This window comes from Pseudopodoces humilis, chromosome 6 (assembly GCF_049639895.1).
Source record: "Pseudopodoces humilis isolate 2021_Gansu_Grassland_sample_001 chromosome 6, ASM4963989v1, whole genome shotgun sequence".
Taxonomy (NCBI): Eukaryota; Metazoa; Chordata; class Aves; order Passeriformes; family Paridae; genus Pseudopodoces; species Pseudopodoces humilis.
The window spans coordinates 70,760,536-70,782,582 of record NC_142205.1 but is presented as its reverse complement, the minus strand read 5'-3'; the positions used below and the strand labels follow the sequence as shown (position 1 = coordinate 70,782,582).

Sequence of the window (22,047 nt, the reverse complement as noted above, 5' to 3'; positions counted from 1 at the left end):
TCCACAGCAAGGAAGGAAAAGGGAGAGGTGAAGCAAGTTGTGCAAGGCCAGCTTGGGTTGCAAACAAGAACAGAGTCCAGCCAGTGGCTGCACTGAGCGCTGGAGATTTTTTCCCAGGACTTTGCTCTTGAGTGAAGTCACTTTACCCATTTCACCTGCTGTCTGCAGGCAGGAGGGGAGGACACATTTTGCTCTCTTACTGAGGCTCCATTTCACTGTGGAACATGCCCTGCTGCTCCTGCTGGGGGCTTCCATGCTCTGCTTCCAGGGCTTTCACAGGGCCTTCTGACTTGCCCCTACGGTTGTCTCACATGAGTTACCTGGTAATTACAGACATGCTGCTTAGCTCCCACATCCCAGGGGGCCACAGGCAGGTGTTTGTGGCCTGTCTGTGGCTCTCTTTCATACCCTCTACCTTCCTGTTGAAAGCAGCCATGCCTGCCTCGAAGTCTAAACCATCCCACACTGCCATGGACAGAGTAGCACAGCCCAGATTTAATTTTCTGTTCACCACCTCTTCTTTCTGTGTGACAGATTCTGGGTCACAAATACACAGGTGGGTCCCTAAACAAAAGCATTTGCCCAGGGCCTTTGCCTGCTGCTTTCATCATCTGGCCCAAGCTGCACCCAGCTCCCAAGGGAGTGGCAGCCCCTGAAAGAGCTCTGTTGGCTGGTATTTGGGATTGCAGGAGAGTCACTGATTAATGAGCACAAACCCAAGTGATAGGCCCCTCCAGCTCCCAGGCCTTCAGAGCAAAGGTGCCTCACTGTCAGGAGCCCCATAGCCTCCTGCTACAGTTGGAGGACAAATCTCCTGGAGCAGGGAGGAACAGCTGCCCGTTCCCAGCAGCTCCATCCACCTGAGAACTTGCTGAGGTTAATGCCAGACTTTGGGACCCCATGGAGCCCTGCCATAGAGATTTCCCTATGTAACTTGAACCATGGAACGTGGATCCTTCCTTTTGCTCCTCAGGATTTGATCCAGCAAGCAGCTGCAGAGGATCTTTCTTTGGAAGGGGGCATTAGTTAAATCCTAGCCCCAGGGAAGGCAAGGGCTGGGTTTTGTCTCTGGGTACTTCCGAGGGAGGAATGTCCATAAAGGAGTTTTGGTTGACCCTTAGGAGGTGGGATTTAGTACCACCTTTGCTCCCTCTCCCCTGAGCTACCCTGCTAGCCGGTGGAGGTCATTCCAGGGAGTGGATGTTTGTTTTCAGGGACTGTTACTGGCCTTTTGCTCAGCCTCTGCATGTGTGTGGCAGCTGAGAGCAGGCTGTAGCGCAGCCACGCAGCAATGCACGCCCGAGTATTCCATCTAGTGGTGCCTGGCCATACAGCACCGTGTGCTCCCTGCTGCCACAGCAGCTTGGGAACCCCACTGCCAGCCCATCCTGAGCACCGGGGCCAACTCAGTGACCCCAGCCTGACCAGTGTTCAAAAATCCTTCCTCCTCCAAAGCAGCACTGCCTCCTGCCTGGAATGACACTCGGTGGTGATGGAAAAAGGACTTTGGGAGAATATTTTCAGGCCACCCTGTGATGGACTCGTTTCATCCTGCAGTGTTTGTGTTGTGCAGAGTAGATGAACACACCCATGTTTGTGCCTCAGCAGTGCATGAACTAGAGACACTGAGAATCCCTCCCTGTAGTATAGAGAGCTTCCCCTGTTGGCTGTGCTCTCAGTTCTGAGCAAATGGAAACAAGAATTGCAAGCCCTAGGCCAGAGACTTGCTTTTGCATATGTCTTTCCACTAAATCCTAACAGAAATTAGGATCTCCGGCACATGTGCAGCACTGCCGTTCCTGGAGTAACCGAACCCCGGGGGCCTCCTTTTCTTTGGCAGGGAAATAGGTCTCAGTGTTTTTGCAAAATGGATGTGTGTTCAGGCACAGTAAATCCAGAGCATCTTTGGTGTGAACATTTCCTTGATGCCTCTGTGCGAGGCACTTGTTTGGTGCAGTTCAAGGCGTTTCAGGCTGGATGTCAGGAATACATTGGAGACGTGGCTGCAGCTCTTCTCACTTGGAGGTTTTGAAGAGCGCTCATCTGTAGGTAGCTGGGTATCAGAACACCAAATCAGAGATCTCTTTTATAAATGTTCATTGAACAAATATATCCTCATGCAACCTATTGGGCTACTTGGGTTATCTCCGAGGTGGGGAATTTCAGTATTTTCTCCCTTTCCGCCCTTCTTTGTCAGCTGTTGCTGGCCTGACCCTGCTCCTCAGGAACCGCAGCCATATCCTCTTGTTGTCATCACCCATATGAGCAGGGTGATGCTGGTAACAACCAATGTGGCAATGCTTCCCCTCCAACAGGCTGAGCTCATCGGGAGCTTGACCCACAAACTGGAAATCCTGAAGGAAGCCAAGGAGAGCCTGCTCGCAGACATTAAGATGAATAATGCTCTGGGAGAGGAGGTGGAGCTGTTGATCAGCACGCTGTGCAAACCCAACGAGTTTGACAAGTACAAGATGTTCATTGGTGATCTGGATAAGGTGGTGAACCTCCTGCTCTCCCTCTCGGGACGCCTGGCCCGTGTAGAGAACGTCTTGAGCAGCCTAGGGGACAATGCCAACAGCGAGGAGCGGGTACGTATCGGCACAGCCCTGGCCTGCTCGGGGCATGGGGCAGCAGCCACCACCCCCAAGGCAATACAGGGACGTCCAGGGGCTGCCAGGAGGGCAGCACAGGGCTCTTGGTGCTCTTGGTGCTCTTGCACCAGCAGCAGCTCAGACATTGCTCCTGGGAATCTTAATCCCTGTTTGTACGAATGGCTGGGATCCTGCAGCCTTTTTCTGGACACAGAGCAGCTTTGTTGAGGACAGCCACATTTTAACATTTTTGGGGTGGTTTTGAAAGGAGATTTTCCAGGTAGTTGTTGCTTTCAAGTGAGGTTTCCTGCCTCCCTTTGGCAAGGACGTTCAGAGTCCAATTCAGCGTGGTTTACACTCCCCCCATAGTGAGGAATGCAGCCTCCTCTCCCAGGCTTTTGACTGCAGGCCTGGGAGCTTAGCAGCCATCTCCAGAGGCGGTGCTGGGAGGAAGGCAAGGGGGACCAGGGAGTGTGGTGCTGCTGGTACTGAAGGGCTGTCTCTGGTGTGCAGAGTTTGCTGAACGAGAAGCGGAAGCTGCTGGCTGGCCAGCACGAAGACGCCCGGGAGCTCAAGGAAAACCTGGACCGTCGGGAACGGGTGGTCTTGGACATCCTGGGCAACTACCTCTCTGAGGAGCAGCTCCAGGACTACCAGCACTTTGTGAAGATGAAGTCCGCGCTCCTCATAGAGCAGCGAGAGCTCGACGACAAAATCAAGCTGGGCCAGGAGCAGCTCAAGTGCCTGATGGAAAGTCTGCCCACGGACTTCACACCCAGGGATGCAGCAGCAGCAGCTGCCCTGGCTGCGGCACTTGCTACCTCCTCTGGGGTCGGTGCTAAAACACCTCCAGCAGCCTCTTCCTCACTCTAACCTGTCCCAGGTGGAGCTGGGATACAGCCCTGCCCGAGTCCCTGTGCTCCCAGTGCTTGGCAGATGGTCCTCTTCAAAGACAATGGATAGAGACAGGTCTAAACCAAGATTTTGATGAAGGAAAAAAAAAAATAGCAATAATAAAGGTTTTATTTTCCTTTCCTTCCACCTCTGCTTCCTGGAAATTTAAATCAGTGTGGAGGGAAATCTCCTCCTGCCAGAGATGAGGAAGAATCTCACAGGAATTAAACACGTGACCTTCAATTAAAACATCACCCCTTCTCTTCCCTCCCTTTTCTGCCTACTTGACACCTCATTAAATAATGAAGGATCTAAGAATGAAGCCTTAAAAATAAAACCAACCCATTTTACTGAACATTATTGATATTTATATTTTTTAAAGAACAAGACAGAATGTGTAAGTTTTTGTACATACTCTAATCATTACTTGATTCTACTTTGTTCTGTATGTAGAAAAGACATTTAATTTTGTATTTTGTGAAGACCTTAACTAAAAGAGGGAACCCCAAAGATAGTCATGCAGTAGCTTGAAACATCTCATCCTGGTTCTGTTGCTGTTGTTGTGGTTGTTTTTTAATAAAGGGCTACCAGAAGCAGCTTCACCCTGTTTCAACACATGCTGAAGGTACCATTAAGTGACCTTACAAAGGAGATGTTGGCCACGAAAATAACAAATTTTTTCCTCTTCTGGATCCTGTGGTCCTCTGAGTCTGGAGTTCAAACATCTTCTATGGCAACCTGTATCTCAGGAGAGTCCAAGCTAGCATGAAGCAAGGAATTCACTGCAGGAATGTGGGGGAAATTGTGTCTTTATTTTGAATACTCATAGCTGTGGTCTGTGTTTCTGCTGCAGCCTGAAAGATTTCCCTGAGGAGTGACAGGGATCTCTACCGACATGATTTATAAAGCCCAGATTTGAGTAGAGTATCAGGCAAACAGCGGGGGGAGCTGTTTCAATCCAGTCAACACATTTCATTTGCCCTAAAAGCAAAAATCCTACCCACTGCTGCAGTTTGATTTATTAGATTTAAAACCACTTTAAATGCAGATTTTTTTTTGTTTGTTTATTTTTTCTTTTGCAGCCACCCTTCCATCTTACACTTACCAAAACAACTCAAGAAGACATGGTAGATCTGGGAGGTGTTTGTATATTTTCCATTTAGTGAGTTCTTTCCTGAAAAACACAAGTCCTGCCGTATATGCCCAGGTCAGGAAGAGGCTCCATCCAAACAGGATCTGCCTGTTTACTCCAGGAACCCACATGGCTTCAGGGGGAGCACCTCCAGCAAGTTTGGGGTGGATAAAGCAAGTCCTGTGTGTGTTCCCACAGTACACAGAAACATCAGCTAATAAGGCAAGTGATAGTCACTGATGTTTTTATAACAGCTTAGATTTTCAAGTGAGAAATGAGTTAAAGCCACGGTTTTTGTGGTAAGTGCAGGAAAAACTCTCTTTGCACAGTTTTGTTCAAAAATCACCCTCCTAACTGCAAAGTTTACTGAGTTTGGTAGAAGTACACCTTGATATGTATTTAAAGGTAATTAAACATCAGGCAAGCCTGAAGATGTACTTCTCAGGCAAAAAAGATCTACTTCTTTTACCTCTGGCAAAAAGGGGAGTGTATTCATTGCTTTTTATCCCACCTTGCTTTTCTCCTGTGGCTCTGAAACTAGAGGATAGTGGAAACCCAGGATTTCCCAGAGTGATTACATGGGATAGGAATACCAGGGATAGAATTTTACACTTCCTGTCCAGTCCTTGCTAACTTCCTGACACAAATCCGCATTTTGGGTCTGGTTACGTGAGATTTTTAAAACTGACACTGTATTGCAGTGGCTGCAGTGGAGAAAACCAGTACCTCAAATACAGTGAGCACCATCTGCTGTGCTTGCCCTTCCCCAAAACACATCTCAGGGAAGGAGTTCTCAGCAGCCTGGCAATTTTTGCTAATATTGAGCCTTATTTTTATAAGAGAAACATCTGGTTTGGATATTGGTGTGGAATGCCCTACATCCCACCCTGCCACAGGGATGACAGCATGGGTGTTTGCCAGCCTGGGTGGCCTCTGTTTGTAGGTAACAATGGGTGGGACTCCTTCCCAAGTCACTTTATGGTACCTGGGTCAAGCACCTTCTCCAGAGCTGTCTCCAGGTAGGTCATGGACTGTTGAAGGATGGTGTGACAGCCCCCTTCAGCTGGCTGCAGGCACAGTGGGAAAGCACAGATCTCCCTTTGGTGACTGGAGGAAAAGGATAAAGCGGTTACACTTCTGACACGTGGGGCCAGTTCCAGGTAAAATCTCCTTGTACAAAATCAATACCATTACGTTACATTTGCATATTAGTTAGGAAAAGCCTTTTTCCTGGGTCAGCATCCCTTAAATTAGTACCTCCAGTCAAAGCAGGCCAGCTCACGCTAAGGCCTCACATGCTTTTAGCAACATGCACATGATACAAGCGCCAGGAAAATCTACTCATCCAACTTAAAATTGGCCTTTTTTTATCAGAGCCCTTGGGCGACTGATGGTCACAAGGAATTCACATCAGATGCTTTCCTCAAGACTAAGTCTAGTAAAGAGTGTTTACATACCAGGGTCTGTTGGGTTGTAAGTTTGCACACAAGATCTTTTGTGAAGGTTACCTATAAAATTGGTTAAACCCAGAGCACAACAGTTCATGTGTCAGTTTATCCATCATCTTTACAACTCCACTGCTGTCGTGACTGTTTAGGCTGGTAATTAAGAGAAGTAAGTAAAGCAGACTGGATAGTCTCCATACTTGCTCCACATAAATCCTGTCCTTTGCAAAACAGGGAACAGAACGAGCTTTTCATCAGAGCTCCTGCTTTAAATGGGCGTGAGCAAAGTGAGGCACATCTAGAGACCCCATCCCTGGTTTCTCTGTGCCTCATTCAACCACCCTTCAAGCCAGTGTTTCCATAAGGGCTGCTCATCCCTTTCTAGCCCTGCAGAGGGGATGTGTCCTGACTGTGGCACGGCTTGCCTGCGTTCCCACAGGAGTGCTGCTCATGCCTTTGCACAGGAACCCAGCGTCCTGCAGCTCTGCTGTTTCTGTCCATGTGTTACTGAACAATCAGCCTTTGCTTTGTGCAGCTGGATGTGTGTCTGTGGCCAGCCTTTGTGCAGCTTGCTGCACATCGGTGCCAAAAACCATTGCAAAAATCTGCTTTCTTCTTGCCTGTTTCAAGATGTCGGGGAGACGGAGCCAGCCAGGCTCAGCACCCTCAGACAAGCTTGAGAGGGGGGGTCAATGTGGCTCTGCCAGATTTGGGATTAGGAAAAAAGGCTATTTTTCCCTACACCATATAGGAAACGGTACATGTGAGCCAGGCAGCTTTTTGCTCTGTGGTTTGCAGCCCAAGGCCATGGCCTTCTGCTAGGGCTGTGCTGAGAAGCAGGGTGACTTCAAATGAGCAAATCCAGCCATACTTTTTAAATCCTTCATTTTAACACTAAATTAACTTGGAGAACTGAAATGCAAAAGAAAAAAACAAAAACCAAGGACATAATTCAGCTGGGGAGGGTAAGAACTGGCAAAAGTGTGACAGAATATGGAGGGAACCATTCCTGAGGTGCTTGTGCTTTTACTGAGGTAAAATAAAACTCTGATTAAACAAAACAAAACAAATAAAATAAAAGCAAATCCCACACCAGTTTAGAAAGGATGAAATTGGAATATGAGAAGCCACGAAGGGAGGTTTTGGGAGAGAAAGGGGGCCCTGAGCAGAAGTTTCTCTTGCCTCTTCCCGCCAAAATTTTCGGCGGGAACCGTTTTACCTCACAAAGGCCCCCCCGCCGCCATCTTGGGGCTGCTGAGGGGAGCCCTGTTAGTGAGGGGCTCTGGACACCCAGCCCTCACCAACACCACCCAAAACCACAGCAAGGCTCACTGCCCACCTGTCCTGGGGTGACTTTATGATACTGGTATCCCCAGTCACCTGGTTTATGTTATATATTAAGTTCTGCACCTTTTAGACTGACTCTGAGAGAGAAGTGGGGGAAGAAAAAGCGCCCATTTAGAGGTTCTTTCACAGATTTGCCCTAAACTAGGACACCATCCTTCCTGCTGTGTTTTTATGGCCAACACCTGTGTGGCAATCAGGGCTAACAAGGGACAGCTGGGCTGGGGGAAGCTGGACAGGAGTCCCAGCCCTGAGGCAGTGCAGGAGGATGCACATCTCAGCCTGAAGCCTGCTCAGAAAAGGTGAGTAAAACTATATTTTTTATGCATTTTTCTTTTCTTCATGAGGCAGATTGGCAACACGCAGCTGGGTTGGGGATTTAAGGGGGAAAACATCCATGTTTGTTGGAAAGCCGGAGCATCAGGTGTTTGGTTTGCGAAAGGAGGGAGCGTGCCCTCACCGTGGGGGTTTCAGCATGGCAGGACTTGCCGTCATCCCTCAGCTCCTGCCCACAGCCTGGACAGGATGGGTACATGGTGTGCACCTGTCTGACCCCAAAGATATCCTGCCCCTGCAACATCCAGTCATGTGCCCAAACCTCCGTCACATCCTTTGGTTAGTAAATGCTGGAACTGGGGCTGAGGGAGTGGGAGGTGAGGGCACAAGGGAGGAACACTGCAGTCACCTCTGGCAAAGCTGGCTTGGTGTTAGCCTCCTCATTTTGTACTCCAGTTGTTGGTGAATTTTGTATGTGTATCGTTTGGAAGAAATTGTCAGGCAACATTTTGCTTGTAAATTCCATGGGAAGCGACCCTGCTGGCTTCTCATGCCTCACCTGGGCCTGCCCCTCAGCTTCCCTCGCACCCAGCTCCTGGGTGCACGGTGTCCTCTGAATGTCTTTTGAGGCTGTGACAAACAGTGCCACACGCAGGCTCATGTAGCCACAGTCACTTGGATGGCCTATTTCTGTCTAGTGAGGTTAATGTGAACTGCTCAGGGAGAGTATTTTCTGAGAAGACAAAGCTGCTGGTCTGTCTTAGCCCTCACTGCTCTTCTAAGCTGCGCATGAGACTTTAATTCCTGTCCAATCTATTGCTTCCAAACTCATCTTTTTTTTTACAATTGGTTATTTGTTCTCATCTTCCAAGGTGTGAGGTGAAAGCACCTATCACTTAATCTGTGTTCATGAAATAATTTAGGTTAGGAAAGACCCTTAAGGTCAAGTGCAGCTGTGAACCTAACACCACTAAATCCACCACTGTGCCACGTCTCCACCTTTTCTAAGTGTCTGCAGGCATGATGATTCCACCACTTCCCTGACTAGCCTGCTCTACTTAAGAATTTTTTCCCTCACACCCAGCTAAGTGTCCATGTTGTAAAACACAACCTCACAGCTGTTTTGTAGTGGGTTTTGAGGTCCCATTTTCTCTCTCCTTGATGCTGTAAAGAAATAAAATGGTGACAGCACACTGCACAGGATTTAAATTCAAAAAAGAAAGAAAACCCTTCGGCCATGTTGTGGTGCTTTCTTCTCCTCCCCACAGCAAGCAGGGCTCAAACTTCTCCCAGGAATCTTGACATGAGTTCCCTGTGTGCTCCAGGAGAGCACATTTGGCAGGGACAAGTGTCACTTTCCCATTTGCTGTGACCCTCTCCTCTGTAGCAGGCCACGGAGCTCTGGCTTTCCCCATGGCTCTAGTAGGAGACAAAGCCTTGTCACCACTCCAGGAGCCAGCCAGGGCACTCTGCATTTACTGGTGTCTCTTAGAGGAACAGGATTATTTATAGCTCTTGGACATGGGAGAAAAGACTCAAGCAGCAGGAAATGCTGGCAAAGGGACACTTCCTTCCTACCCTTTCTCCCATTTTATGGTCTCCCGAGTGGTAACTGCCAGCGCTAAAAAGCAGGATAAAGCTAATTCTTGTGGGAAGTCCAGGAGGGGGTGGCCCCCAGGAAGGCGCTCTTTGTATGCTGAGCACCACAGCCAGGAACACTTGTGACTAACCTACCTGGCAATCAGGACTGCCAGCTTAAGAGCAAAAAATGGGATTAGATTTATTCTTGTCAGTTCTGAGGCACACAGACCTCGTCTGACCAGGGCAGCCTGGAACAGAGACACACACAGAGCTGTAAGCTCTCCTCTGCCACTGCTACATCAGGGCCTTGTACATTTTCAGTGTCACACACCTGACTACACTTACCTTCAGCCAGGTTATGTGACAGAGGGAGAAACAAGACAAAAAGCTTTTCCCCAGCTTCCAACCCCAAATACCCCACATGCAACACAAAAATCCCAAGCCCTACTTGGCAAGGCAAAGCACACCAGCAAGACTTGCCTTGAGCTTTCCCTAATAAACACACCCAAGCCTCTAAACACTTAGCTTCCTGTCCCATAAATAAATGATGGGGTAGATGCAGGACAGGAGTGAATCCCTCCATTATCCGTGCCCCTGCCCTGCAGAGCAGCCGGGCTCCTGCCTCTCCCCTGGGGGGACCCAGCTCTGAGCAGCTGCTGCAGTGCGGGACAGCGCTGCCGACACCAAGGCAGCCTGTCGGCCTCCCCATAAAAAGCCTGGGATGGCTGAAATGCTCCACAGAGGAGTACTGCCCTACCCAAGCAGCTGACCCAGCTGCTCAGCTGTTGAAGGAGCAGCTGTGCCCAGATTAGCCAGCAGGGATCACATTCCAGCAGGGGAGCAGCGTTTGGCTAAGAAGGCCCCACCTGCACAGGCTTTTACTGACCGAGCCACACCGGGCAGCACAGCCACAGAGGCAACCTGTCCAGGCTCCCAGTTCCACACAGCATGCAGGATTTCCTTACTTGTCATCGGGTCCTCAAATGCCACAGCAGTCCCAGCTCCAGCCCTGTCTCGGGTCAGCATGAGTGGCAGGCTGTGGGGAAAGAGCAGTAGCAGACACACTCCAAGGCATTGCATGAGCACAGAGGGTGTAAGCAGAAGCGACTCTTTGCTAAGCTTTTTTCCTTCTTCATCTGCCTAGCTGCAGCTGGTTGTGTTCAGTGCAGTCAGGATTAAATGTCCTGGGTTACTCTGTTGGATACAGCCCTTCAGCAGGGAAGGGTTTCAGACACTGACCCACAGGCTGCCACAGGGTTTGTCACTCATAGCTGATAGTCAGCCCCCGACTTCCTGCTACCTGATCCTCTGTCTCTGGCAGTGTCAACACCTCAGGTCAGGAGCACCAGGGACAGCCTGGATTTTCTCAAGTCATTCCTAAGCTTTCTGTCGAGCTTCACGTTTCATTCCCCATCTTTTCCCCAGCAAGTACAGGTAGCCCAGCCTGCCTCCTCTTGGCTGCTCCTCAGGTACACCAGTGCCAGCCTGCAATGCACACAACTCCTGAGCACATTCTGGGAAAGCAAAGCTCTTGGCAAGAGCACAAGCCATGCCCTGTGTTCCCTGTCAGTCCCCCATCCCCAGCAGGGAGCAGCATTTCGTGGTCAGAGATGGCACAGTGAGCACCCAACATACACTTGTGTCTGGCTGGGATTAGTCCTACCCTTGAGAAACCAGACAGGGACCACTTGGTGTAGGCAGCAGGGTGAATGGAGCAACTTGTGCTAAGGCAGCTTCGCTCAGTGAGTCAGGCCTTGCCTGGCTCATGTCTAGCTCAGTACCAGCTGCAAGGCTGCAGTGTAAGGAGAAGAATGGCTGGATACACATCCCTTCCTTGCCCACCCGTGGCACAGACAGGAGCAAGCAGATTAGAGCAGGAAACAGCAGAGGAAGCAGCCATTGCAAGTTTCGCTTTATTTCACTACACAGAGGGCAGAAAACAAAACAAACCAAGCTATAGCTGTTAGCTGAACTTAATGGCTTTGACTTTGAAGTCACCCTCCACAGCCAGGTATTCGATTTTCTCCATGCCCAGACGATTTGGGAACTTGAACTCCGCCTCAGGCAGCTTCACCGTGGCCTCGGTTTCATCGAAGGAGATGCATATCTGTAGAGAGAAGTGAGAGGGAAGGAAGGAATGAAGGCTGACACATCACAGCTCCCAGGCTTTCCTCACTCCCCACCACCTCCAGTCTGGGGCAGAATAGGCGAGCTGGCCGCCGCTGCCAAGGCCATGCTCAGCAGCTCCGCCTCCTCCCCGCCCAGCAGAGACATAGAAGGCAGGGAGGAAGCTTCTGCATCCGTGGGATGTGGCAGAGCCAGTCCGAGTATCCTCAGTGCTGATACTGCTCCGAGGTGCACGGCTTCCAACAGGAGCCCAGAGTGCGAGCTGCTGGGCACGGACCCGGGCAGCACAGCTCTAGACGATTCCTTGGCTTCAGCTGCCCAGCTCTTCCCCTGTGGCTCATTCCCCTTTCCATGTCCTTCTGCACCGCAGAGGCACAGGGCAGCATTAAAAAGCTTGGCCTTGGACACGCTCCTGGGGCCTCACCTCTATCTTGTCACCATGCTGGAAGGGAAAGTCAGCCTTCCTGTCCTCTTCCCCCCACATGCCATCCTCCTTGGAATTGCACACGATGGTGTTGACGTCCCCGTGACAGTCAAAGCGAGGGTTGAAATGCAGCATGAGGGTGTTGCTGTCCTTCCCGACATTCACAGCAAACCTGGGGAAACGCAGCCAGTGCACAGAGGGTGCCAGTGCAGCGGCTCCAGCCGCCAGGGCTCACAAGCCAAACACAGCAGGAGCTCTGGCTTCCCCCAGTGTCCCATCAATCCATTCTCCACCTCACTCACCCTTTGGCATCAGACTGGATCTTCCCTTTGACCTTGATGCACTCACCAGGCTCAACATCCAGCTGAGTAACAACCAGTCCCTGCAGGGCCGAACCACAGGAGTCAGTCTATCCCAAGGCAGGACTTCCAATTCTCCTTGGGCCAGGGCACAAAGCAGCTCTGGCAGACCCAAACGTGAGTTTTGTGCTAGAGGAAAGGTTGAGTCAGGCCACCTGCCTGTCCCAGCAGCCACGGGGGTCTCCCACTGCCCTAAGCAGCATCGGGTGACAAGGAGGTGTCACCTCAAGGTGGGTTGGCCCTGGCTGGATGCCAGGTACCCACCAAAGCCACTCTATCACAACTGGATGGGGGCAGAAAATACAACAAAAGGCTCCTGAGTTGAAACAAAGACAGGGAGAGGTCACTCACTGATTACTGTCACAGGCAAAACAAAGTCAACCTGGGGAAATTAATTGAATTCATTACCAATTAAAATCAGAGCAGGATAATGAGAAGTAAAATAGGCCTTAGAAATGCCTTCCTTCCCATGCCTTCCTGGGCTCTACCTCTTCCCCTTCAGTGGCGCAGGGAGGCAGGAAAAGGGGGCTTACAGTCAGCTCAGCACAGGGTGTTTCTGCCACTGCTTAAGGAGAGGAGTTTTTCCCTGCTCAGTGTGGATCCCTCCCACTGTCCCCTCCAGCATGAGTCCTCCATGTGAGCTGCAGCTCTTCACCAACTGCTCCAACACGGCTCCCTTTCCACAGGCTCACAGCCTTCTCCGGGCATCCCCCTGGGCTGCACAAGTGGATTTCTGCCTGCCTGTTGACATCCACCGGCTGCAGAGGGACAGCTGCCTCACCATGGCCTTCACCACAGGCTGCAGGGTGTTATCACAGAGGCACTCCTACCGTGGCTCAAGGGCTCAGCCTTGGCCAGCACTGCATCCATCCTGGAGCCTGCTGGCCTTGGCTCTGCCCGACCTGGGGGAAGCTTCTGGCAGCTTCCCACAGAAGCCACCCTGGTAGCCCCCGCAGTTACTGGCCACACAAGCCCCGCGCAGGAGGTGATTCACCAGCTGTGTAGTGAGCTATTAACCGTGGGCAGGCTCAGGGAGGGAGGCAAATTGCAAATTTTCAAAATTGCCTCCAGCCCCCTGACGCTGTCCTTGCCCTGATGCCTGCTCGCCGCTCTGCCCACACACAGCCTGCTGAGGTCAGGGTTCCTCGAGTCACTAAAGTGCTTATCCCCACGGCACTAACTCTGCCTCCTGGCTCTGGAATGCAGCCGCTGCGCCCGGGGGGTCTTTCGAGGAAAGGGAAGCTGCGGGAGCAGGGCTGGCTTAGAATGCACTGCCAGCCCGCTTTCCTCTCCTGTTGCATTGAGAGTTAACCCAGTCCCGCACCCAAAAGGCGTTTTTCCAGAAGGAAAATACAGATTAAGGGGGAAAAAAGTATGAAGAGTCTGGAAACCATAGGGCTGTAAATGGACCCAAACCTTTAGAGTACTCGAGAATATAAACATTCCTCAGCTTCCCCACTTAGGTAACACGCTAGAGAAGAGAAGAAATACGGCTGGTCAGCCCTAACTATTCCTCCCACAAGCCATACATCAGCCTCGCATTTCCCCTCCGCTAATCCTCTTCTCCTCCTACCCCTGGCACCCCGCCCAAAACCCACAGGCAGCCCAGCCGCAGTCCCAGTGCTGCTGGGCACAGCACCCCGGCTCGCAGGCGGCACTCACTTTCTCCATGCTGCCGAGAGCAGCCCCGAGCCCCTTCTCCAGCTCGGAGTGACGCAGCGCCGAGCTCCGGCAGCTGAACTCAGCCGGGCAGGAGCATCACATGATCCGGGGGAAGTGGGGAAAGAAGGGATTGATCAATCGCAGCTGTTGGGGCCGGAGCTTCCCGGCCATTTACAGGGGCAGCGGGAGGCCTCTGTGGATTACTGTTCTGTGCGGGCAGTTTCTGTATGATTTTCAGAACCGGTGATTGTTTGCTTCTGCTTGATCTTAGAAATCCTTGCTGTGAGCTCTCCTAGCTGCTCTGCAGCGTCTGTTGGCTCCGATCCCGGGAGCCGGAGAGCTGCTCTGTGCCAGGAGCGAGGTGGCTGCTTTTTGTTGGGCGATCTCTGCCTAAAATCAGGGGTGGGAGTCCTCGTGTTCCTGTGCTCTCCCAACCCAGCCCGGTGCCCGCAAGGAGCCTGGACCGGCGGGAGACCCTGGGTACAAATCCTCGCTGCCAAATGAAAGCCGAGGGCTCGGTACAGCCCATGTCAGCCTTTCAGCAGTGCCTAAAATGTTAATGCTGGTGGTGTGGGGCTCTAAGGAGATGTGAGAACTCAGGCTGCGGCTTTTGAAAAGTAGCACGATCTCGCTGGTTCCATTCCGGTTGCAAAAGGCTCCGGAGGGAAAAGAGAAATGCTTTGTTCGGGGAGAAAGAGGCCGGGCAGGGTTGTGCACAGCCGGCAGGACAGGGAGAGGAGGCTGCTGTCCCAGAGAGTGCCCAGCGCCTGCCATTCCCCTTTCCTGCGCCCCCAGAAAGCAGCGACCGTGACTGCCCCGAGGGTCTCTGAAGGGCTGGGAGGCGAAGGGGGAGCGGCTGCGGTGCCTTGTGGGGCCGTGTCACTGGATCAGCTTGTACCTTTGCATGGGCTTCAACAGAGTCCTCGGGCCTCTGTGCCTCAGTTTCCCTGAGGCCTGAAGTGACGCTAATGACACGCAGCTTCCCAGTCCTGCCTGTAAAGCCGCAGTGAGAGCTGCTCTCTGAGCACTGGCCAGCCTGCGAGGTACCTGCCTGCAGGTCACTCCTGGAAGGGCCGTGCCCGGCACCTCACAACACAAAGCAGGAATTTGTGGCTGGGTGGTGGTGGGAAACACGCTGCCCTGCGGGAGGCTGCTGGAACTTCATTCGAGCTGTTACAGGAACAGCATCCTGACTCCTGACACCATCCTTTGCCCCAGATTTCCCCCACACCCATTTCAGAACATTCCCGTGGCATTTTAGCAAAGCTGAGCTGCGTTGGAACTAACAAGTCACAAGCTCGGGTTGCAGCCCTGTGACTGGGGTGCATAAAGAGAACAAAATGCTGACTGAAAGTGATGTAGGGAAAATCCCGCCCATGCTCTCATCTCCAGCTAACTCCACTAACAAGTGCGGTACAGAAGTCAGGAGTTAACTGCGGGAGCAGAGTTCCTACTGGTAGCAAATGCCACTGAGAGCAAGCCCCCTCCTCGGAGAGTTTGGAGAAATCCCAACTAATTCCACCTTAATTTAGCCCCATTCTCCAGCGGTGTTAGCCGGGATCACGTGTTAGAGACAGGCTTTAGGCGCCTGAGTTACTGTGCAGTTGTTCCCCCGGTCGCTGGCACGTGTGAGGGGTTGAGCAAACTCTCTTTGGTCGGCTGGGTTTGTGTATTTGTTTTCCTTTCAGCTCTGTGAAATCCCCGGAGACTTGTCTTCTCCTTGCAGCGCTGGGCCCTCTGACTCCCGAAACACACGTTTCACGTGGGCTGCTCTTCTAGCCTGGAGTTTCTCCCTCTGACCCTTCCGACAGCGAATCACCTTTCTGATAGCACACGGAGACGGCGCTGTTTGTTTTCCTGGAGTGCTCTGCGCTGGCAGCCTGCTTGGTTTAGCAGAGAAGCCTTTGGTCTTTCCATTTAAAGCACTCCTTGCCTTGAGTGAAATCAGTGAAGTGTTTGTTCTGAGGCTACAATGCGGAGTTGCCCCACTGTCCTGCGTCTTTCCCAGGGATGAAGTGGGACAAAACCAGGGGACACAGTGGGGGTTCTTCCCCTTCAGAGGGCTGGTAAAGGGCTGCAAAGCAAGGCCACACTGGCCAATCCCACCCGCTAGGGGTGATCCCAGCCTCCCTGCACAAGGTGAGACAAAGCACATCTTGCACCTCAACAGACCACGGGCCAGTCTGATTTCCCTGTAATTCCCTATCAACATCCCAGATTTGCTTCAGAAGCAAAGGGTGCAGCATGCTGTTACTCTTATTCGTCTGTGAGAAAATATACACCCTAGCCATTGGTGTCTATCCCTGGCTAGTCACTGCTGTCATTAGACGTGGCTTTCCCCTGGTTTGGGAAGGTCTGGGGACACACCCTGCTGCTGGCTACCTCAAGGACCAGGGTGTGACCCGGGGTGCAGAGGCCAGCGCCTGCTGGCTCCTCACTGCCCGTGCCTGCTTTGTGTGGTGCACTGAGCCCGCACACACTGCAGGACATCCCGAGTCGCTCCTGGCTGCAGCTCAGAAAGAGCTCCCACTTCTTGCAGAAGGAGTGAGCAGAAGCTTTCTCCTCCTTTGGAGAAGGCATCCAGCCCCGGGGCCAGCACAGCAACTCTGGGCGTGCACCACCCTGGGAGGGCACCACTGCTTCAGCCACTGCCCCTCAATCCCTGACACTGACCATGCAGGGAGAACTGCTCCAATCCAAGGGTTGTGCTGGTAAAATAATGACAAGAGAAACCCCTCACCCTTTCTAGTGTGGGAGAAAGCTTACCATTTGCTTTAAATTAGGGTTTGTCTTTTCACTTCCTTCGGGGCAGATTTGTTCTTCTCTCTCTAAGTTCATTCTCAGTGCATTAGGCAAAGGCTGCATCTTTCTCTCACACCATCTTTAGGGAATATTTATGCCAATACTGTCTGGATGGGGTTCTGTTCTCAGCAATAGCCCCTGGTTACTCTTACAATCGAAATATTATTCTGTAACACCATAACAGATATATACATTGTATTTCTATATATACTCACAGGCTGCTTCCTCTCCCTTAGAATATCTGGGGGACTTGAATTTAGGCAATCCTCTGCTTCTGCTGTTGAAGTGTCTGGTTCTCTCTACTGCTACCACAGCACATTAGTTGGTCTCATCTGAGAAGTTTCTGCCTTTTTGCTTGGATAGTCATGACTCCCTGAAGAGTTTAGTTGCCCACAATTTCCTGGGCCCTTCTGCAGAGCTAGTGCTCTCACCACCATGGTATCTTCCAGCCCATTCCATCCTTGGGGAAAACTCTAGGGCTTGGCTGGATACCATGGAGAAATACAGCCAGACTTCCAGGAAGAAGCTTTAGCCTGCTCTTGGAAGACAAAGTGACTCAAGGAGCCATAGTGCAGTGTGGCAGGAGGGTGAGAGGCACTCCCAGAGCCTGCCAGGCACTCGGGCTCCCAAAGCACTGCCTCAGAGGGAGATTTACGCCAGCAAGATCCAGTCTGCACTGGATACCAGCTGGGGCTGCATGGCCACATGTCACTACAGCGTTTTTATCCCTGAGGGCTTCCTCATTTCAGCTTTCCCTGCATTAAAAGGGAAGCACCTCTATTCCAGGTTAATTATAAATTAAGTTAATTATAAAGGACTTCTTTCACTGTCACAAAGTGATGAAAGGCGTTTGCTGATTGTGTCACTGGAATTTAAAGTATGTCTCCTCATTTTATTTCCCTCATTAACATTGACCCAAGCTGATAATCTGTGTGTTTCTGTCATCTCTCAGTGGGTTAGATTTAACCAGAGCAAATTGTTAACTACCCAGGAGAACTGGGCCTTTGTTTTGTTGGACTCCCTTCACTTTGGCACCTCCCTCCTTAACCTTTTAAGTTTGCAGGTGGCAAACACCTCACCTCAGAGTTTACTGCCTCATCTGAAAGGAGCTGTTTGCATTTGCTCCTCACTGGATGTCCCTGCTGCCCTAAAATTAAGAATCCAGCTCCATCTTTCCTGCTCCTTGCAGGTCACCAGAGATCTTAGTCAAGCAGCTGTTTTGGTGGGCAGTGCTAGCAGAGCCCACGGGTTAGTGACCTTTCGCATTTCCTCCAGGTCTGTCAGCTCGGGCAGCTCTAAGCACTCATTTTTCTTAGCAGCACAGCTGCTTTCTTGTTTTGTTTTTTGTTTGTTTGTTTGCTTTACATCTCTGGCTGCATTGCAAACTTCTGCAACAGGGAACAGACCCTGGAACACTTTTTCACCGGGATGTCGCAGCAGGATAGCAGCACTTCCCAAGCCTTATCTATTCCTGGTCTAGCACCAGATAATCTGGGTTTGATTTGCACCTCATGATCAGCTTCAAGGGGATGTGTTTGGGGGCTGAGGATGGGGTTCTGTGGATTTTCCTATCCTTAATCCACTGAATAAGACCTGTACAGGCTCTGAAGGTGGTATTCGTATGGTGGACAGGAGGTGAGGGAAGGTAAAAGGGAGTGTGCCTGCGTAACTCCAGTACTAGCTGGGACCCCACGTGAGTGCAACAAGGTATCAGTGGAAAAGGGATCATCGCTGGAGCAAACCTTCTGGGCAGCTTTCATCTTGAGCTGAGGTGGCTGCACCAGGCTGGGGTTCTGGCCTTTGTTTTTTCTCTTCTTCATAAATCAGCTTTTATCACATCATGTCACCCATAAAGTTAAAGCTGCTGGGGTTTTGCCAAGTAACCTGGGATGCTCTTCTGAAAGATTTGCCCCATTCCAGCCCACAGAACTGGATCTGTGTTCTCATAGTGGACACATCCAGGACACAGGAGACGCATCTGTTGGTCCTTTTATATTATTTCCTTAGAACTGTAAGGCCTGGTTTTCCTTACATCACTCTCATTCTGCAAAACCTGCAAGGCAGAGGTTTCCCTCCGTGAAAGGCTGTGAGGCAGTTTCTTGTTCTGGGGCTTGGCTCTAATTGGTGGAGGAAAACCCCTCACAGTGACTTTGGACAGGGTGGGAGCAGTGTCCACAAAAGTATTTCAGCAACCTTAGGTTAGACTGGTTTAGCAGAGCTCTCTTCTAGGCTGACATAGCATGTACGGCATGCCAGGGTGGCTTAGAAACTCAAGCCATCTGGAGTTCTTTCCCACAAAAACACGTGTGTGCCAGAATTGGTCTCCTTTGAGCCACCCACAGTGAGAAGGGATTGTATTTAGGCTGGCTCAAGTTTCTTGAATTCAATTTTAGGCAAGAGAAAATTGTCGGGGAGTATTTGGAAAATGCCCTGGAAAGAACAGGCTGATTAAAAATGTAACAATCTTTGGAGGAACATTAACAGTGTCCGTTCTGAGCCAGCAGACACTGAAGAGCCATCAAATGATGATAGCTGAGGAGAAGTTCCTTCCCCTTCCTGCCACCTTCTCCCCCAGGGATTTGTCGACCAGATTTAGGGCTCCCTTAGTTCACACAACAGCCCTGAACTTCTCTGGCTGTTGAGGTGCAATAAACAAAGAGACGCTCAGGTTTAAGACTGAAATGCTTTTATACAGCAGCTGTAAAAAAGTATCAAGTGCAGGCAGGTAATTTGATTGTCCCATGATTCATGATGGGCTATTTCACAGGGTGGCTATCTCATCTGATAGGGAAAGACCCCGTTAGAAATACTCACATGCACACACAAATTTGGAAATACATTTCAAAGTGGCAGATCAGTAAGTTCTGCTGGGAAGCAAGAGCATCATTCCCAAGCCCAGTGGGCAGATCAGAAGCCCTGCTCCTAACCCCCCTGAAGGCTGTGGTGATCCCGGCTGGATTCATAAAAGGATTCTGGCCACAACATGGTGAAATGAGCCCTGAGCACTGCAGCATGCAAGGACAAGGGAGGGATTTGTCACCCTGGCAGGGAGGATGGAGAGTGTGTGAGTGATGGCAAAGGCCCCAGCCATGCCTCAGGCCCAGGGCTGCACCCTCAGTCCCACGGGAGAGCACAAACCCAGCTGTCTTCCCTAACGCAGCCACCACCACCTCAGCCAGCGGAGGTGGCAGGCTCCACTGAGACTCTGCCCTCCCACTGCGAGTGAGAGTCGGCCCAGGGTGTGCTCAGCCCCAGAGAGGGAACAGCCTGGCAGCTGGGCTGCACGGAACCCCACAGCTCCTGGGGGCATCTCAGCACGAGGACAGGCAAGGAGCGTGGCATGCCTGCCAAAGTCTGCAAGAGACCAAAATCCAAGGGAAGCACCACTGCACCCGCCCTCCCCTTTGGCCACAGGCAGGAGTAGGACTTTCCAGATGCCATGCCTGATTGCATGGACAAACAGATCCGTGGCTGGCTGCTGCATGTCTCCAGCACAGACCATCCAGCAGCTAAAAAACTCACCCAGCATTAAATCTACAGGCAACCACTGTGAGGAACAGCAACCTTGGGCTTCTTGTGAGGCAGCAATGAGAAACCATGGAGAGGGCAGAGTTGCAAGATCTTTGCTTAAATCATCTACTCGGTACTTATAAAGCAAAGAGACAAAGAATCCAAATCACATGCAAATAACTCCCGAGCTCTAGAATCTGCATTCCCCCTAAGCATGCCACTCAGCATATGACTAAACCAGTTCTAGTGTTTATGCAAAGAAAAATGTGCAACTTCCCTTGACTATGCCCATCCGTGCGTCTTAACCCACCAGCGAGACTGCCGGGCTTAGTGACCTCCTGGAGACGGTATTTATTAAAGCCACTTGCCTGGAAGCCTCCCTGCCTTGGCAAGAGCATTTCATTCCTCCTTTCTCCTTCTGAAACACTCACACCACATCTAGTCAGCGAGATGTACGGCTCTGTCTGGTGCCACACAATAGCTCAGCTTTTTGTGGAAACAGATGTGTTTTGATCTATGCATACCCTGGGTTGTGAAAGAGCGTTGCTCATGCCCCCTCTCCAGGAGCCAGCCTTTATGTGTGGGATTTCAGAGGGGTCACGTCAGCTCCTTGCACTCGCTGTGAGCTCACATCTCTTCCTGCCCTGGTACATTCCTTGCCTTTGCCTGCCGACTTTAGAGACCGGGACTGACATGGGGAGAACCCGTACAAGTTGACAGCCTTGTGGTTTACAAACCTCTGGCAGAAGGTATGTTAAAACAAGGGTCAGGTTTTACATTCTTTGCTGCTGATGATATGACTCAAGCAGAGCTGGAAACTCAGGTTAAGTATTTTAACACCAGGAAGGAAAAGAGTAAGATCATTTCTTAGTGCATTGGACTGTTCTACACAGGTTTTCTTATGTAAGAGTTAATCCCCTTCCAGTGTTTGCATTTTACACTTTCAGGAATATTCAGCATGTGCCCAGCAGAGGTCTTCCTGCCTTTGGGGTGACTCGATGCCGCTTGGCACGGGCACAGACGCTGGTAAGGGACCCAGCCTGGCTCACACACAGCAGGCAGTGCAGCTTTGGGGGGTCAAACCAGGGTCACAACACAGAGTCCCACCTTGGTTCCCCAGCCTGCCTACGTGGGCTGAACCAGCGGCACTGGCATGGCCAGGCAGGGATATGAAGCGATCCACACTGATGGGCAGGCTTTCCCTTGGGTGAAACCACAGGGAGACCAGAGCTGCAGGAGTGGAAGCCAGCAGTGGTGCAGGGAGAGGGGCCGCTGCTGTCCCCAAGCTTGGCACAGCCTGCACCAAAGCCCTGCAGGCTGCAAGTGAGCAGCAGCATCTGCTTCTCCCTTGGCCCCACTGTCTTCCATGGCCACTAGCAGTCTCGAAAACAGCCTGGCTCTGAGGACAAACCCTGCCCTCATCCTTATCAGCTCCCCTCCTTATCAGCTGGCTGTTTTGTTCTAGGGTCACTTTAGATACCATCACCAGGCAGTGTGAGAAGCGCTGGGGAGATAAGGAGGGTGCAGTGTTTGTGGACCGAGGGAGCGCAGCTCTGCATCCCTGTATCCACAACACTCCCCATTAAGGCCTGGGAAGTACTTCTTGTCCTCTGTCAAAGTGAGACTCAAGCCCTTCCCATTTCCCTTACGCATTCTCTGCTGTTTACCAGTGGCATGCACCTCCCACATGGACTTTGGACAGCCTGCAATAACACCTGCCCTGTGCTTGGCTGTGCAAAGCTATTTGTTCCCTGTGGAATTACGATGGGGACTCCAGGTCTGCGACACGCACCAAGTCAAATTCTTCTAATTCCCACTTCCACTGAAATATTCTGGACTTCATTAAAGTCTAAGAAATACCTCTTCTGGTATCAAATTCATCAGAACATTCCTTCACTCT

At 51.2% G+C, this 22,047-nt stretch overlaps 2 protein-coding genes across 10 annotated transcripts in view; one reads left to right on the top strand and one right to left on the bottom strand.

Moving 5' to 3' along the window:
* SHROOM3 (shroom family member 3) overlaps nt 1-3,632 on the top strand; it is a 110,924-nt gene extending 107,292 nt beyond the window's left edge. For all 6 annotated transcript variants that reach the window (XM_005531727.3, XM_088056136.1, XM_088056134.1 and 3 more), the window contains 2 exons: nt 2,316-2,588; nt 3,105-3,632. In XM_005531727.3, the coding sequence (XP_005531784.3) occupies nt 2,316-2,588; nt 3,105-3,464 (633 nt within the window). In that variant the 3' untranslated portion in view covers nt 3,465-3,632. The remainder of the gene's footprint in view (nt 1-2,315; nt 2,589-3,104) is intronic.
* A 141-nt stretch (nt 3,633-3,773) lies between these two features.
* On the bottom strand, nt 3,774-14,028 carry LOC102104731 (16 kDa beta-galactoside-binding lectin). Of its 4 annotated transcripts, none has more exons than XR_015772643.1 (6): nt 13,836-14,028; nt 12,117-12,196; nt 11,815-11,986; nt 11,214-11,370; nt 5,603-10,299; nt 3,774-4,797 (listed from the first exon to the last, which is right to left on the bottom strand). XR_015772643.1 is itself a non-coding variant. In XM_005531726.3 (4 exons), exons 1-4 carry the CDS (start codon nt 13,842-13,844, stop codon nt 11,227-11,229), a joined length of 405 nt encoding a protein of 134 aa, XP_005531783.1. In that variant the 5' UTR covers nt 13,845-13,859; the 3' UTR covers nt 11,163-11,226. The 4 variants fall into 4 exon arrangements, 1 of the variants encoding a protein (XP_005531783.1); XR_015772644.1 differs by having other exon boundaries at nt 3,774-4,659; XR_001332062.2 differs by having other exon boundaries at nt 3,774-5,724; nt 10,229-10,299; nt 13,836-13,859.
* Between the last annotated feature and the right edge of the window lie 8,019 nt (nt 14,029-22,047).

What these genes read in the sequence shown, in the direction of transcription:
- LOC102104731 (XM_005531726.3), bottom strand. An exon ending in ATCCAGTCTGATGCCAAAGG is followed by an intron (nt 11,987 to 12,116) that starts GTGAGTGAGGTG and finishes GCGTTTCCCCAG; the next exon opens with GTTTGCTGTGAATGTCGGGA. An exon ending in AGCATGGTGACAAGATAGAG is followed by an intron (nt 11,371 to 11,814) that starts GTGAGGCCCCAG and finishes TTCTCTCTACAG; the next exon opens with ATATGCATCTCCTTCGATGA.